Genomic DNA, 17763 nt, shown 5'->3' on the forward strand with positions numbered 1-17763 from the left:
CATTATTTAAACAGTTTCAGTAGAGTTTAACTCATTAAGAGGCTGATCATTAGCTAATTATCAGATGACTATTACAGGAAACTAATCATGGTTAACCAGTGCAGTGCTGTGAGACTGAATCACTGACTGACAGAAACTGATAGAATCCACTTCACTTTTAAAAAGGGAGAAATTATTTATTTAAATACAATATAATTTAAACTTTTTTTCTAATTCATATTTAACTAATTTAAGAGTAAAATACTTATTAAGTAAAATATTTAAGAAACAGTTTAAAACATGCTTATTCACCTCAATAACTTAACCACGCAAGAAACAGGTGTGAACCCTCAGATGAGACAGATTTTAAATAGATTCACCTCAATGTTTTACTTCACTCAGCAAAGTAAAAGTAGATCTCATACGGTCACAGTAAGAACATTTTTTGTAAAGTGTATTAATAGACTGCAGGCTAAATACTACATCTATATACAAACATATAACACATTAATACGAGGAGTAAACAAATGCTTTAGTAAAAGTCACTGGTGAAAATTTTTATAGCATAGAGTATAGCAACAAAACCATCTCCCCCCTTTGGGCTCCCAAATGTGATGAAAAGTAAAACATTTGAATAAAGAGCAGAATTTCTGAAGAACAAAATTTATAAAGATCAGAGCTTTTGAAGAGCAGAGTTTCTGAAGAGCAGATTTTCTGAAAATCAGATTTTATAAAGTAAAGTAAAAGTAAAGTAAAGTTTCTGAAGAGCTGAATTTTTGAAGAGAAGAGTTTTTGAAGAACAGAGTCTCTGAAGAGACAAGTTTCTAAAGAGAAGATTTTCTGAAAACTTAGATTTCTGAAGAGCAGAGTATCTGAACAGCAGAGTTTCTGAAGACCAGAGTTTCTGAAGAGACAAGCTTCTAATGAGCTGAGTTTCTAAAGATCAGAGTTTTTGAAAACTCAAGTTTCTAAAGACTAGAGTTTCTAAAGAGCAGAGTCTCTGACAGCAAAATTTCTGAAGAGCAGAGTTTTTAAAGAGAAGAGTTTCTGAAGATCAGAGTCTCTGAAGAGATGAGTTCCTGAATAGCAAATTTTCTAAAGATCAGAGTCTCTAAGGAGCAGAATTAGTGAAGAGCAGAGTCTCTGAAGAGATGAGTTCCTGAATAGCAAATTTTCTAAAGATCAGAGTCTCTAAGGAGCAGAATTAGTGAAGAGCAGAGTCTCTGAAGAGATGAGTTCCTGAAGAGATGAGAATCTAAAGAGTGGAGTTTCTAAAGATCAGAGTCTCTTAAGAGATGAGTTTCGGAATAGCAAATTTTCTAAAGATCAGAGTCTCTAAGGAGCAGAATTAGTGAAGAGCAGAGTCTCTGAAGAGATGAGAATCTGTACAGCAGATTTTTGGCACTGCAATAGACCACAAATGAAGGTCACATCTCGGTGGCACGAGCTTGGTCGCTGATTTCAATCACTTCAAAGCCCTGGTTTTCTATGCCGTTCCTGAGGTGGTGGTGGCCTTGGTCGTTGTAGTAGCAGTGGGCGCAGTGAGCGGTAGGTACAGGCTCCACTCTCGCAAAATTGGAGAAGTCAACACAGTATTTACCCTCCTTACTTCGGGAGATGATCGGGAGGAACCTGCAGCCCCACTTGATCTCCTGAGGGATGTAGGACGTTCTGACTTGACAGGAGGAACTGGTGTTCTCGTCCGTACCGTCCAGGAACACCACCAGCTCAAAGTCCTGCTGGAGCAGGGTGTCCACAGCCAGGTTAAAGAACGGACTCATCTTGTCGATTACGTGATACAAAGTCAAAGGGCAGATAAAGAAGAGATTGTCTTTCCCAGCATCGACAATGAAATCAACGTTGACCTGGTCCAGGATGATGGTCTCGCCTTCGGGCGTGACCGTCGTCTTTAGCAGCTTGCCGTAGATCTGGCTGCCGATCATCAGGGTTTTGCGGAGGTTGGCTACACGTATCTGCAGGCAGAGCGTGCCGTTTTTAGGGCAGATCACGGCCATTCTGCTGAAGGTGATGGTCTTGGCTCTTTTCTTGGGCAAGGTGATTTTGGCCATGATCAGTCCACACCAGAAGCAGTTGATCAGTAACCCAATAATGGACTGAATAATGAGGAGGGCCACAGCTCCGGGGCAGTAGGGGCTGAGGACTCGCATACCATAACCGATGGTCATCTGGGTCTCCAGTGAGTAGAGGAAGGATGTGGTGAGGCCGAAGACGTTGTATACACATGGTTTGTGGTCTGCAGGTGGGTTTTGCCACCAAACATCTCCATTATTAAGAGCAATCCAGTACCAGATGAGACCAAAGATAAACCAGCTGAGAGTGAAGGAGGCCACAAAGAATAAAATGATGTATCGCCAGCGGATCTCCACGAACGTGGTCCAGAAGTCCAGCAAGTAGGCTAAGCGGCTGGTGTACCTCACGTTTCCATATTCGATGTTGCAGTGTCCGTCTTTGGTAACCAGGCGGTTTTTAGCAACGCGGCGCTTAGACAGGAAATTTCTGAAAAAATTTGGCATCTTCAGAGCGCCGGAATCACAGACTAAAAAAGAGAGAATAAAAACAGTTACGTTTTTTATAGTTTTTTATTAAATAGCCGTTATAACTCAGTTGGCTGTATCTAATTTTCTAACTGAATATTAACAGAATATCAGTCCTTCACAGCTTTCTTTAGTGTCCTTTTCAAAACCAACAGGTTTAGAGCAAATTATTTCAAATTCAAATACATAGAACAACTCAGCGATAAAAAAAACATTAAGCAACATAATAATCAATGCTGTATTTATAGAATATGACAGAATTACCAAGAAAACTTGCAAAAATATTGTGTCACATAGTTAAATACATTTAACCCCAGGCCTCTTAAACCAAAGTGACAGATTTTTATTGGTAGCACTACCTGTAAAGACCATTAACAAGGGAACTTATGAGCCAGAGACCAAGCTAATGTTTTATTTGTAAATTACTATTTTTTAACTCGTTTTGTTAATACTTTCACACTCACATTCCATTTACTATATACGCAGACCATATAAAGTTGCAAAAGTTGATTTCAGGGAGGTTACCCTCTCTGTTTTCTCTCTCTCCTTCCCACACGCGATTAGAGAATAAAAGTCTGTGGCCTGTGTGCGTGTTTGGGGCACTGGTTCTGAATTCTGGGAGATTATATGTGACTCGCGGGCATCAGGGAGCCACTACCCAAATGCAGGAGACTCTCGCAGCTTCAGGGAGACTTGATTTGTCTGTATACGTTCAGATAAATATCTATAAAACTACTTTATCTTTATCTAGCCCTAACTGACCCTAACCATAAACTTCATCTTTAGCCTAAAACTAATCATTTTCTTGTGTAAATGTAAATTGTGCTGCAGTTCTGATACAGGTGGACCTAGTGAATAAAAGTAGATTAAAGTATACTAAGCATTATGATGCTAAAGTGTTCTTGTAGCCACAGAGTTATTAATCAGTATATTTGAAGAGTGCTAAAATGGAACAACTTTTTTTGTACTTATTATACTTTAATTTGTATAAGCACACTTTGTTAAAAATGTACAAAAGTGTATTTGGAAATGTACATTTTAGAAGTTTCAATGACATTAAACTAAAAGTGTGCTTCATAGTCGTTTATTTATTTTAAATATACTACATTGTACTTTAAAAATATGATGATAATATTAATGTACTTTTATTATATTTTAAGTAAGTACATACACCTTTAGTATATTTACAGCATACTTAGACAGAAGAGTATATATTTTTTCACCAGGTTAATTTGTTAATATGTACAGAGTAAGTGGTAAATGGATGTGTGCTTCAAATTGTGATATTTTGTCAGCGGTTATACAGAAAACAACTTTTGTTTAATAAATTATAATTTTGAGCTCAATAAATGATCTTCATGCCGTTAGGTAAATATACAGTGAGTACTGTGAGTGGGATTCTGTATTAAGATGCCGATATCAGATAAATGCTAACTGATTTCACAGGTATAGAAGCAGATGTTCTTCATGAGTTTCTGAAAGATCTCAACAGAACTACATTTTAAAAAAACACAATTAGTTTTACTGTTGTGGAATAAAGCTACAGTAGGTATCTCTCATTTCAGTCATAACCATTAAAATGTAACTGTTAGTACTATAGACAACTGTTTTATTACAGGTTTATTATGTGTCAGATTGCCCTTATTAAAAAGTTCAACTTTTCAAACCCTGTACAACACAGTCAGGATCTTTTAGAGAGGATTGTTTGAAGAGTACATTATATAATATGATATAATAAATTAATTAAGAATTAGCCCTGGTGAAAACAAATATATACTTAATTGTGCTTAAAAGATATTGAGAAATGTCTAAGTATGCTGTAAATACAGATTTATGTATTAACCTAAAATATGTTAAAAGTACATTAATATTATGCTTTCATTAAATGTTTGAAAGTGAACGTTGATCATACTTTTTAAAAAGTACAATTTAATATAATAGTGTATTTTAAACAAATAAACTACTATGAAGTACACGTTTAGTTTAATGTAATTCAATATACTTCTAAACTATTTATTTACAAATATACTTTTGTACATTTTTAGCAAAGTGTGTTAAAAACAACAGTTATAGTAGTTCAATTAAAGTACAATGTATCATGTAACTTTTTAGAAAGTAAATTAAATTATTACATTGTCATGTTTTAAAAATAAATTATTATTAATATATTATTATTAGATGCGATATTAAAATGACTGTTAAAATGTATTTCAATGCTCTGTAATTATGATTAGGATATGACATTATAAATCTTAAATAAAAAAATGTAAAGTAAGTTTGTAACACACCAAAAAAATTCTTAGTACATTTCCAATATACCTGGTTTATAATAAATAGTGATACAGTTGTAAGACTCATTAAGTTATAATTATATTATATTTTTTCTGTAAGTATATTTAAAATATGGGGTTACCTACATGAAGTAGTATATTTAAATGTTACTTAAGTATATTTAAAATACATTTTAGTACAGTTAAGAACACTATTTTTATGCTGTAATTAAAGAATAATAAGTACAAAAAAAGTTGTTCCATTTGATGACTCTTTAAATATACTGATTAATAATAATGTGGCTATAAGAACACTTTAGCACTTTAGTGCACTATAGCATAATAATGCTTGCCGATATCAGATAAATGCTAACTGATTTCACAGGTATAGAAGCAGATGTTCTTCATGAGATTCTGAAAGATCTCAACAGAACTACAACTATATTTTGGAAACACAATTAGTATCTCTATCTGCTATCTGTCATTCCAATCATAGCTATTAACATATAATTGTTAGTATTATAGACAACTGTTTAATCCTTATTAAAGAGGATAGTTTAAAGAGTACATTATATAATAAGGTATAATAAATCAACTAATAATAAGTAAATTATGTATAGTAAACTTACCTGCTAGAGATACCGTCTGAGATATCCAATAATAATCCTCTAAAAGAGAAGACTGAAGAATAAGCTTCTCTGAAACATCAGTACAGCAGCTGTTTGTTCCTCTCTTCTCTTCTCCTCCCTCTTTAAGTCCTCTTGCTGGAGGAGGGCTGTTTAATGTTTACCTGTACACAAAACCAGGCTGGGTTATATATTGGCTCCTTTAAAACCAAAACAATCAAACTGAGCTTTTTCCTCTCCTAAAGACAGTCCTGGAAAATCTCTAGCCGATTCCAACAGGAGCTCCTGAGCTCTGAGTCAGAGAACGAGCAATTTATCTTAAGGTCACTGATGTTTTATTCACATTACTATTGAGTAATTACATACCAATTACTTCAAATCAACCACTAATGTACCATATTTAACTCTGTCTGTCTTTAAAAATGAAATGAACACACCTGTAATTAATATTTAATTAGTATTGATCATGTTCTCAGATTCTGTAAATGGTCTTCCGAATATTGACAAACTCAAGCTGTCCTGAAATTTAAGATTTACAACAATATACAAAATACTCACTGTTTACTTGATTGTAAAGATGAAAATGTATTCAAGTAATTCTGTAGAGAATGTGAAACTCATATATTATATAGATGTATTACATACAGAGTGATCTATTTTAAGCGTTTATTTCTTTTATTGTTGATGATTATGACTTACAGCCAATGAAAACCCAAAATCAGAGTCTCAGAAAATTAGAATATTATATAAGGCCAATTGGTACTTTTAGCAGTGTGGGCAGTGTGCCAAGTCCTGCTGGAAAATAAAATCCACATCTCCATAAAAGTTATATCATAATCAAAATTTCTGAGACGCTGTTTTTTTGTGGGGTTTTTTTGCTGTAAGCCATAATCGGTAATAGTAAAAGAAATCAGTGCTTAAAATAGATCACTTTGTGTGTAATACATCTATATAATATATACAGCTCTGAAAAAAATAAGAGACCACTTATTTAATTGGTGGAATAACTCTGATTTTCAATCACAGCGTTCATGCGTCTTGGCATGCACTCCACCAGTCTTACACACTGCTTTTGGGTGACCTTATAAAAGGCCTGACACAAAAATGCAAGCTGTTCAAATGTGTAATCGTACAAATTGCGGACTTCCCACCATGTACAGCCCATAATAGTTAGTGAATATTATAATATTGAATGAATCTAAAAGGGACATGGCTGACTTCAGGCCCTCAGGAAATGAAGAGACCACTTCAATTTCTGAATCAGTTTTTCTGATTTTGCTTTTTATGCTATTTAAACTACAGATAACATTTCTCCCAAATTACAAATAAAAATATTCTCATTTAGAGCATTTATTTACAGAAAATGAGAAATGACTGAAATAACAAAAAAGATACAGAGCTTTCAGACCTCAAATAATGCAAAGAAAACAAGTTCATATTCATAAAGTTTAGAGTAGAGTTCAGAAATCAATATTTGGTGGAATAACCCTGGTTTTTAATTAGTTCTCATACATTTTGGCATTTTCTCCTCCACCAGTCTTAAGTTTCACATTTTGATCTGAATTATTGAAATAAAGTTAGTCTTTTTAATGATGTTCTAATTTCTTAGATGCACCTATTTTTGCCATTTATTAAGCAGTGCAAGGAGACACAGAGGATAACAGGTACAGTGGTATGAAAAAGTTTGAGCACTAGATTTTTATTTTTACCACTTAATTCTTCATTTTTTTGTTTCCCTTTCTAATTTTTTTGTCTGACCTTCAATATCTGATGTGTTCTTGTGAATAAAATATGGGCATATGAGATTTGGAAATCATTGTGTTCTATATATACATACAGCTCTGAAAAAAATTAAGAGACCACTTAAAATTATCAGTTTCTCAGATTTTACTATTTATAGGTATATATTTTAAATGTTACAAATACAAGCGCCTGTAGAAATGGTAAAAATAATAAAAAGGGTACAATACTTTCAAACCTTAAATAATGCAAATAAAACAAGTTCATATTAATTTAGAAACAATAATGCTAATGTTTTAAGAGTTCAGATATCTATATTTGGAGGCCTTACCCTGATTTGTATCACAGCTTTCATGCATCGCGGCATGGTCTCCACCAGTCTTTCACACTGTTTTTAGGTGACCTTATTCCACTCCTGGCACAAAAATTCAAGCAGTTCAGCATCAGATTCAGAAGTTTTTCAATTGGGTTCAGGTATGGAGATTGACCGTCAACTTATTTGAATGTATTTGAACCTATAAAAAGAATGGCAAATGGCAGCTGGGGTGAAGTGCATGGAAAGAACAGTTCAAAACAATCTCTTAGAGGCAGGACTCAAGCTAGAAAAGGACCTTCTTCTATAAGAAGCAAAGAAGAGTCAGGTTGAAGTTTCCAAAAGATCAAAAGAATTGGACTATAAAGGAACTGGAGTAAGATCATTTTTTCTGATTACTCCAATTTTTAGCTTTGCTCAACACCCGATTGTCTAATGTTTAGATGGAGACCTGCAGAGGTGTAGCTGCAGCCAGTGTGAAATTTGGTGGAGGATCTTTGATGATCTGGGGATGGTGTTTCTGGAATTGGGCTGTTTGGTTTTTGTGAATGATGCATGAATCAAACCACATACAAGATTATCCTGTTAAACAAGAAAACTTGCTTCCTTCTGCTCTGGTAATGTCCCCCAACTCTGAGGACTTTTCTTTTCCATGCTCATTTCCACACAACTAGATCAATTAAGGAGTGGAGGAAGAGCCATCAGATCAAGACCCTGTCATGACCAGCACAATCTCCAGACCTGAACCCCATTTAAAACCTATAGAATATAATCAAGAGGAAGATAGGTGATCACAAGCCATCAAACTAAGCTGAACTGCTGGATTTTTGCACCAGGAGTGGCATAAGGTCACCCAAAAGCAGTGTGAAAGACTGGTGGAGAGCATTTAATTCAATTCAATTCATGCTGAGACACATAAAAGCTATGATTAAAAATCTGGCTTATTCTATCAATTATTGATTCTGAACTCTTCCTTAGATAAAACTTTAGTATTGTTGTTTCTAAATAAATATGAACTTGTTTTCATTGCATTATTTAATGTTTGAAAGCACATAATCTTTCTCATTATTTTTACCATTTCTCAGTTTCTGCAAATAAATGCTCTAAATTACAATATTTGTATTTGAAATTTGGGAGAAATGTTTCTGTAGTTTGAACCACAATGTTCATTTTATTTAAATATATACCTATTGAAAGTTAAATTAGAGAAACTGATTATTACTATTTTTTTAAATAAAAATAGTTAAACACACTTAAGAGCTCCTGTCACCAGAACATTATTAAATAAAATGAATAGAGGAATCTTCATGCTTTAACTTCCAGATTCCTTCATTATTATTTCACGTGAACATAAATGAGTTAAATATTTGACTTTTATTATACTCACTTCACACCCTCGTGTTTCACAACACGGAAAAAGGTTCTTTACCAAGAAGAGATTTAGTGGTTGGGTTCACAGCAGTGACACCTTATGCTATTTAAGGCCTGCAGCCATACAGGTAAGAGTTTAACAGGTGAGTGTGAATTTGACCTGAGCATTCACCCTGATTCAGTTTCACACCATTTCTTTCTATTCTATTCACAAGCATGAGAGTGCAACTCAGGAATGAGTTCAAATCTGTGCAATACAATATCAATTCCAAATGTAAAATGCAAAGTATACATGACAATTATGAAACTGTATTGTAGAAACTTTAGTCCAATCAGGATCATTTAGCTTTTCTACACTTTGCTGGAGAGCAGTAGTTTGGTGGTGTTTCAGTCTAAAGCTTTCTGTTCCTTAAATATTAATCATTATCTAGCATTGCTTGCTTCATCAATCTGTTAATAAAGTACTTAAGGTCCGTTTAGCACCTGAACCTGTGAACAAATCCATAAATCTAATCACATGACTGGTAAACCACGTCTCACCTTAAAGCGTCATTGAGATTTCTCATTCCTGAGAACAGTTTTATCTCCTGTGAGCTCCATCAGTAATACCTGCTGGATACATTCACAATACAATGGAAACTCTGTCACACACACACACACACACACACACTTTTTCTGTTCTCCACTTGAGGTCTCTACTGACACTAATGTTATGTAATCAAATAACTGTGGCATTTGTACTAATAATTCTACACATCTCTACAGCAAATCAGATTCACTTGTTGAACAGCAAAAATAAACATTTAAGACTGAAAAGTGTCCTCAAGGATGTTTGGGACAAATACCCATTTTTCTTCTGTATATTTTCTGCTCCAAAATATAAGTTTCAAATGGGAGTTGTGGAGTAACTAATAAAGTAACTTGTGTAGTATAGCACAATATAGTACAACACAATACAGTGCAGCATAGTACAATCCAGTACAGCACATTACAGTGCGGTACAGAACAGTATAGCACAGTACAGTCTAGTGCAGCACAGTACAGTCTAGTATAGTACAGTATAGTACAGCGTAGTGCAGTCTTGCACTGCACAGTACAGAATAGTACGGCACGGTACTGTAAGGTACGGTAGAGTTTTATGCACAGTACAGTGCAGTATACTACAGCACAGTACACTCTAAAAAACAGAGGTACGATATGAGTACTTTTTTGTACTCAAAGGTACATTCTTTATAATTGTACCCTCAAAGGTACAATACTGGTCTTTACAGGGTCAGATTTGTTCCCTTTGAAGTACAAAGTGTTTTCTAACAGCAATAAGTACAAATTTGTACCATTTAACCTGCAGCCAAAAGGTACATTCAGTATTCTGTATCACTGCACTAATAAACTATATTTATTTTAATTGCACATTTTTTATTTGAAAGCCAGACAATTTTGGATCATCAAGTTCTTGACACATATTCAGTTGATGATAATGTTTATAATCTTTATGATCTTTACTGGCACAAAAATATGGGTACAAAAAAGGACTTTCCCTGAAAGGTACTTTTTTGTACCTCAATATAAGGTACAGCCCCAGCGACAAGCTTTGTACTCTTTTAGGTACAAATCTGTACTTACTTTTCTTAGTGTGTACAGTGCAGTACAGTACATTAGAGTAAAATCTAGTATAGCGCAGCACAGTACAGTCTAGTGCAGCATAATGCAGTGAAGCACAGTACAGTCTAGTAGTACGGTAACAGTAACACAACAGTCTGCTTTAAACAGAGACTGACTCTAAGTATTTGACTACTGTTGTATTCTTGACTCTTTTTGCTGCAGCAGTTCTGATCATAAGAACAAAAAAACTACTGCCCACTTTACTCAGCCCAGTTGGCCCTGTCCCATTTCCTCATGCAGCCCTTCCTCTACATGTTGCACATTCAGGCCTAGGGGCAACAAAGGCCCTCACACCAAACAAAGGGTTATTAGAAATCACCAGCAAGGCAAGAGGGTTGAGCAAGCAACTAGTCAAAAGCAAATATTTTATATTTTCATTGTTTAAAATGTTAATAAGCATTGCATTATCATAGTTTAATGTAAATTGAATATGGCTCTTTTCTTTATAATTTTAGCTTTCAATCAAAGATTAATTAATGGGTAGACAATAATAATTAATTGTCACTCCCTCAAACACACACTCACACACACACACACACACACTTTTGCAGATATATGATGCTCTAAATAGAGACCTGCAACAAAGTTACCGTCACTTCATAACAGCCTTGTAATGAAGCAGTGATTTTTTTAGTTGTTTTATTTTATTTTATTAGTTGTTTTATTCATTTTGACTTTGTATTAGGATCAGAAAGGGTTGTGAAATTTCTTAGGAGGAGGATTTTAACCACTTCTAAGGATGCGAATGAGAAACGTCATTAGTTTACATTTTTTTGCCACACCTGACTTGACCATTGTCAACAGTGGAAAAGGTAAGCACTTCTGTTTTCTCAATGTCAACACTCAAACCTCGCTCAGCATTCTTTAGACTAGCTTTCATTGATCAGAATGACTTCCAGGAAGCAGGTCACCTGTTTAAGGCCCTGTAGAATCTGATCCGGTACACCTTGGAAAATTGAAGGAGCAGAGGACGCTCCGTATGACAACTGGTGTTAGACATACAATCTGTGATGTGTATTAATAGACAAGTACTTTTGGAATCTTCCTCCAGCTCAAGCTGCTGGTATGCATGAGATAATCCAGCAGCGTTGCAGCGTTTTTTAATAGCAGCATTGTTTGTTCTGATTAAAACAGACTCTGGTTGGTTTGATGAGGTTCATTTTAGCAGGTCTTAAATCATTAATCGCACTCAGGTTTTGATCAAAACAAAAGTACAGAGACCCACGAGAGGAGGTGGTCTCAGTCCGGTTGCGGGTCTGTTTTTTTGGTGAGAACTTGATCCGACCTCAATCTGACCCAAATATCAAATATACTCCTTTTATTTGAGCTAAACAGCTGTTCAGGTGCACTTTAACCAGATACATTAGCCAGATAATTGCCATAGCTATAAACAAACACTGACTTTACTGCTCCATACTAAGCTGTTTTTACACTGAAAGTTGCATGTGCAGCGTTCAAATCAAATCAAATTTATTTTTTACCCCTGTTGGCACAAAGCAGCTTTACAGAAACATGATCGTTCACTGTGTTGCACAGACTTAACATTGAAGTGTTGGGCAGGGGGAATGCTTCATCCACAACATTCTGATTTACTGTGGGGTAGGGGTAAGGGGTAGGGCCAAGTGGTGAAATTGGATTGGGCCAAAATCTACACTGATGGGCGTGGTGGTCTGGAAATAGAGTGTGTACAGGTAAATTTCTGGAATATTGTTATCTTGGCATCTGAGACCGCAGGTGCTCCACTGACTGAATACAAACTAGACAGATGCCAATAGTAAGATGTTCATTACTATCTCTGTAACACAGGTTCTTCTAAACATCTTTAAACTTAAAAATGTGTTATTTATCCACTTAAAAGGATTATTCAATTTAACCAGGCAGACATTTAATGTGTAAAAGATTTTTTAAAGTGAAGATTAACATTCCTGAATGTTAGACAGTGTTTGTATAAAATTTAAACTGCTATGCTGCAGACAGATAATACATGTTATATTGATATTGACTCATCATGGTCCAACAGCAAACACATTCTGGTGTAGCTGTAACACTCCATACACTCCATAATGACCAATTAATGCAGAAATCCAAGTATAATCCCAAAGGATTCACATACGTTCTTCCTAGCTTTATCTTGTCTCTACGTGAGCAATGTGTCCCCCTTTTTGAATGGCACACTGAAAAATATTTCTGGATTACTTTTTCATAATTCATAATTTAATGATACATCACATGTTCTCTTGGGTTTACCTGCCAGTGAATCAGCTGATATGTTTCTACTCCAATGACAGAAAAGAACACACTGACCTCTTCTCGTCTTTCACCTCATTTCCAATCATCCATTGTTCCAGTTTTTCCAGGCCGGAGTTTCTGAGCCTCTTTCTACTCCAAAAGCATCTCCATTACCGTCATTAGCATCACCTCTGCTTGTTATGGTGAGTTAGCATCTTACAGACGTTTACACTCACCTGTCTTTAGCCTCTGCACTCCTTTACTTTATTCAGCTGTTAAAATCAGTGTATCTCCTCCTCCTCATCACTGTAATACATTAATAAGGAATCTTTAAAGAAAGAACAAAGTTCAGAGCGGACGTAACAGAGCTTCTTCCCTGTGAAGATAAGGGGATCAGATGATTGGAGATAAGAGTTCCAGCAGCTGATGGTATACTGTATTGTAGTCGGCAGAGGATTTGTTTCATGAGGACGGAAGATTGAGAATGAGTTTGTTTGGTGGATTGTATGGTTTATACTAACACAATGTATTATATTAAGTTTTTCTTTTGTCTTTATTTAAAAAGTAATTCGATTGCATTACTATAATATTGTAATATAGTAATAAGTAATCAATAACCCCCCAAACTCTACTCCAGGATTAATCACTGCTCCTCTGCCCCGCCATCAGCAGACCTGAGGAAAAGAGCATGAGAGCAGTGGGTCAACAGCACACCCCAGTTCACCATAAATCTCCACGTCATTTTTAACCAAACCAAACAAGTAAAGTTTTAGCTTAGACTTAAAGACTGAGATAGTGAGTGGGGTGAACACTGACTGGAAGATAAACTCTACAGTATTCTGTAAAATATTAGAGCAATCACAAACATATAATTGATTATTGATCATGGTCTGTGTTTAGCAAGTGTGTTTAACAGATTCTTTGTCTGCTATGTCTCACAGAACATACAGTTGAAAATATGTGAATCTTTGGGTTTAATAACTGGTTGATCCTCCTTTAGCATTAAAAACCTCAACCAATGGTTTCCTGTAGCTGCAGATCAGACCTGCAGAACGGTCAGGAGGAATTCTGGATCATTCCTCTTCACTAAACTGTTTCAGTTCAGCTATAATATTATGGGATATCTGGTGTGAATCTCTCTCTTGAGGTCATGATGCTGCAGCATCTCAGTTGGGTTCAGGAGATCAGGACTCTCCAGAAGGAGTATTTATTTATTTTCTTCTGTTGAAGTCGTTCGGTTGTTGATTTATTTCTATGTTTTGGGTCGTTGTTCTGTTGCATCATCCGTCCTCTGTTGAGCTTCAGTTTGGGGACAGATGATCTTCAGCTGCAAAGTATCTTGGTAAACTTGGGAATTCATTTTTCCGTTGATGGCGGCGATCCGTCCAGACCCTGAGGCAGCAAAGCAGCCCCAAACCATGATGCTCCCTCCACCATGTTTCACAGTTGGGATGAGGGTTTGTTGATGGTGTGCTGTGCCTTTTTTCTCCACACATAGTGTTGTGTGTTCCTTTTTCTTGCAACTGTACTGACAAAACCGTTTTATATAAATCCTGAAAAAGACAAAAATTATATCATATAAAGTGACCTTATCACAGATTTTGTCTTTGCTCTGGATTTCCTGGATCTAACTTTAATTAATGCACAATTAAAATGATGCCTGAGCAAACGTAATTTTAGTCACTTTACAACATCTGCAAGACCAGCAGCAACAACACAATACAATAAGAAACATACTCAGACAAATCAAAACACAGAAGAATAGAAAATATATAAGGCTATAAAAAAAAAAACCTAACTATACAAGGTAAGGATCTATCTGTAAACGGAGCGGTGCAGTAGATGTTGCTAATGGTCATAAATAATTAAATAATTAACAGAGTAAAGTGCAATGACATTGATTACGAAAGTGACTGATGTGACATAGAAATATAATATAATATAAGTATGCATACGTTACAAGACAGTTCTAAAAAGAGAATGTGAAAATGTGAATACCCAATCATGAGTAAGGTATACTTTAATGTAAGCGAGGTTGGGGAAGTGTTAATATAAATAATTAAGTTGTTGAATAATGTCCAAGTGGTGTGCCTGGATTAAACTCAGTCGTCAGCAGCATCCCGTCCCCGATGGGAGGAGTTAAAGAGTCTGATGGCTCTCGGGATAAAGGATCTTCTGAGTCTGTCTGTTGTGCAGCTCTGTGACAGCAGTCTGCCACTGAACACACTCCTCTGCTTCATGATGGTGGTGTGAAGTGGGTGACTATCATTGTTCATGATAGAAAGCAGTTTATCCAAAGTCCTTCTCTCAGCTATTGTAACCAGAGAGTCCAGCTCCATTCCAACCACTGCCCCGGCCCTCCTGACCAGCTTGTCCAGCCGTGATGCATCTCTCCTCTTCATGTTGCCTCCCCAGCACACCACAGCGTAGAAGAGAATGCTGGCCACGATTGATTGGTAGAACATCTGCAGAAGCTTCTTACAGATGTTAAAGGACCGCAGTCTCCTCAAGAAATAGAGCCGGCTCTGTCCCTTCCTGTACAGGGTGTCTGTATTTGTTGACCAATCCAGTTTGTTGTCCAGCTGCAGACCAAGGTACTTGTAGGTCTTTACTGTCTCCACATCAACCCCCTCGATGGAGACTGGCTGCAAGGGTGGTCCAGACCTACGGAAGTCCACCACCATCTCCTTGGTCTTGGGTATGTTCAACTGCAGTTGGTTCAGTCGGCACCAAGCAACAAAGTCATCCACCTGTCTCTTGTACTCCTCCTCCTGACCACCCTTCACACACCCAACGATGGCAGTGTCATCCGAGAATTTCTGCAGGTGGCACATCTCAGAGTTGTACTGGAAGTCTGATGTGTAGAGAGTGAAGAGGAAGGGGGAGAGCACAGTCCCCTGTGGTGCTCCAGTGCTACTGACCACAGTCTCCGATGTGCCGTCAGTGAGCCTCACGTACTGTGGTCTGCAGGTGAGGTAGTCTGTGATCCAGGACACCAGGTGAGGATCCACATTCATCTTCACCAGCTTGTCTCTGAGAAGTGGAGGCTGGATGGTGTTAAAAGCACTGGAGAAATAAAAAAACATGATTCTCACAGCACTACTCCCCTTGTCAAGATGAGAGTAGGTTCGGTGGAGGAGGTAGATGACTGCATCCTCAACACCAATCTTCTCCCGATATGCAAACTGGAGAGGGTCCAGTGCATGCTGTACCTGGGGTCTGAGGAGTGGGAGAAGCAGTCGTTCCATGGTCTTCATAATGTGCAAGGTCAAAGCTACCGGCCTGAAGTCATTGAGCTCACTGGGGCGAGGTTTCTTGGGAACAGGGACCAGGCATGACGTTTTCCACAGTGTAGGAACCCTCCCCAACTGCAGGCTCATGTTGAAGATATTCGACAAGGGTAACCCAAGTTCAAAGGCGCAAGCCTTAAGAAGTCTCGGGCTCACCTCGTCAGGTCCAGCTGATTTCCCTGAGCGGAGTCTCCTCAGCGCCCCTGTGACCTGGTCTGCAGAGAGGTGGAGGGGGGAGGTGAGGGGGGGCGGACTGGATGTGCTGACAGTCTGTGAGAGGGAGACCTGAGCAGCACTCAGAAGAGGTAGGGAGGTGTCCAGTGGGGCAGAGGCTGAGGTTGCTGAGATAGCAGGACAGACAGAAGCAGGTGAGGATGAAACAGGGCAATCAAACCGGTTATAGAAGAGATTGAGTTCGTTCGCTCTCTCCACACCACCAGCTGTTGCACTATCACTCTTTGGCTTGCACCCTGTGATTGTCCTCATACTGTCCCAGACCTCCTTCATGTTGTTAACTTGTAACGTCTGCTCAACCTTCTTCCTGTAGGTCTCCTTAGCCTCCTTTAAGCAGGACTTGAGTTCACGCTGAATATTCTTCAACTCCTCCTGGTTCTTGTCTTTAAAGGCCCTCTTCTTTTTGTTTAAGAGGTCCTTTACGTCAGTAATATGAAAAAGTTTGGGCACCCCTATTAATCTTAATCATTTTTAGTTGTAAATATTTGGGTGTTTGCAACAGCCATTTCAGTTTGATCTATCTAATAACTGATGGACACAGTAATATTTCAGGATTGCAATGAGGTTTATTGTACTAACAGAAAATGTGCAATATGCATTAAACCAAAATTTAACCAGTGCAAAAGTATGGGCACCCTTATCATTTTATTGATTTGAATACTCCTAACTACTTTTTACTGACTTACTGAAGCACAAAATTGGATTGGTAACCTCATTGAGCTTTGAGGTCAACAATACAGCGCACTTTGCACAAGGAGAAGCTGTATGGGAGAGTGATGCGAAAAAAGCCATTTCTGCAAGCCCGCCACAAACAGAGTTGCCTGAGGTGTGCAAAAGCACAAGCTGAGGTGTGCAAAAGCTTCTTTCTCATCACTCTCCCATACAGCTTCTCCTTGTGTAAAGTGCGCTGTATTGTTGAGCGATGCACAGTGACACCATCTGCAGCAAGATGATGCTGCAGCTCTTTGGAGGTGGTCTGTGGATTGTCCTTGACTGTTCTCACCATTCTTCTTCTCTGCCTTTCTGATATTTTTCTTGGCCTGCCACTTCTGGGCTTAACAAGAACTGTCCCTGTGCTCTTCCATTTCCTTACTATGTTCCTCACAGTGGAAACTGACAGGTTAAATCTCTGAGACAACTTTTTGTATCCTTCCCCTGAACAACTATGTTGAACAATCTTTGTTTTTAGATCATTTGAGAGTTGTTTTGATGAGCCCATGATGCCACTCCTCAGAGGAGATTCAAATAGGAGAACAACTTGCAATTGGCCACCTTAAATACCTTTTCTCATGATTGGATACACCTGGCTATGAAGTTCAAAGCTCAATGAGGTTACCAAACCAATTCTGTGCTTCAGTAAGTCAGTTAAAAGTAGTTAGGAGTATTCAAATCAATAAAATGATAAGGGTGCCCATACTTTTGCATCGGTTAAATTTTGGTTAAATGCATATTGCACATTTTCTGTTAGTACAATAAACCTCATTTCAATCCTGA

General features: G+C 37.3%; 1 protein-coding gene across 1 annotated transcript; it reads right to left on the reverse strand.

The window, feature by feature from the left end:
- Positions 1–547: 547 nt before the first annotated feature.
- On the reverse strand, positions 548–9453 carry LOC103038446 (ATP-sensitive inward rectifier potassium channel 1). Its single transcript, XM_007242439.4, has 3 exons — positions 9395–9453; positions 5434–5594; positions 548–2536 (listed from the first exon to the last, which is right to left on the reverse strand). The coding sequence occupies exon 3, from the start codon at positions 2511–2513 to the stop codon at positions 1407–1409; it is 1107 nt and encodes a 368-aa protein (XP_007242501.3). The 5' UTR covers positions 2514–2536; positions 5434–5594; positions 9395–9453; the 3' UTR covers positions 548–1406.
- Between the last annotated feature and the right edge of the window lie 8310 nt (positions 9454–17763).

This window comes from Astyanax mexicanus, unplaced genomic scaffold (genome assembly GCF_023375975.1).
Source record: "Astyanax mexicanus isolate ESR-SI-001 unplaced genomic scaffold, AstMex3_surface scaffold_37, whole genome shotgun sequence".
Taxonomy (NCBI): Eukaryota; Metazoa; Chordata; class Actinopteri; order Characiformes; family Acestrorhamphidae; genus Astyanax; species Astyanax mexicanus.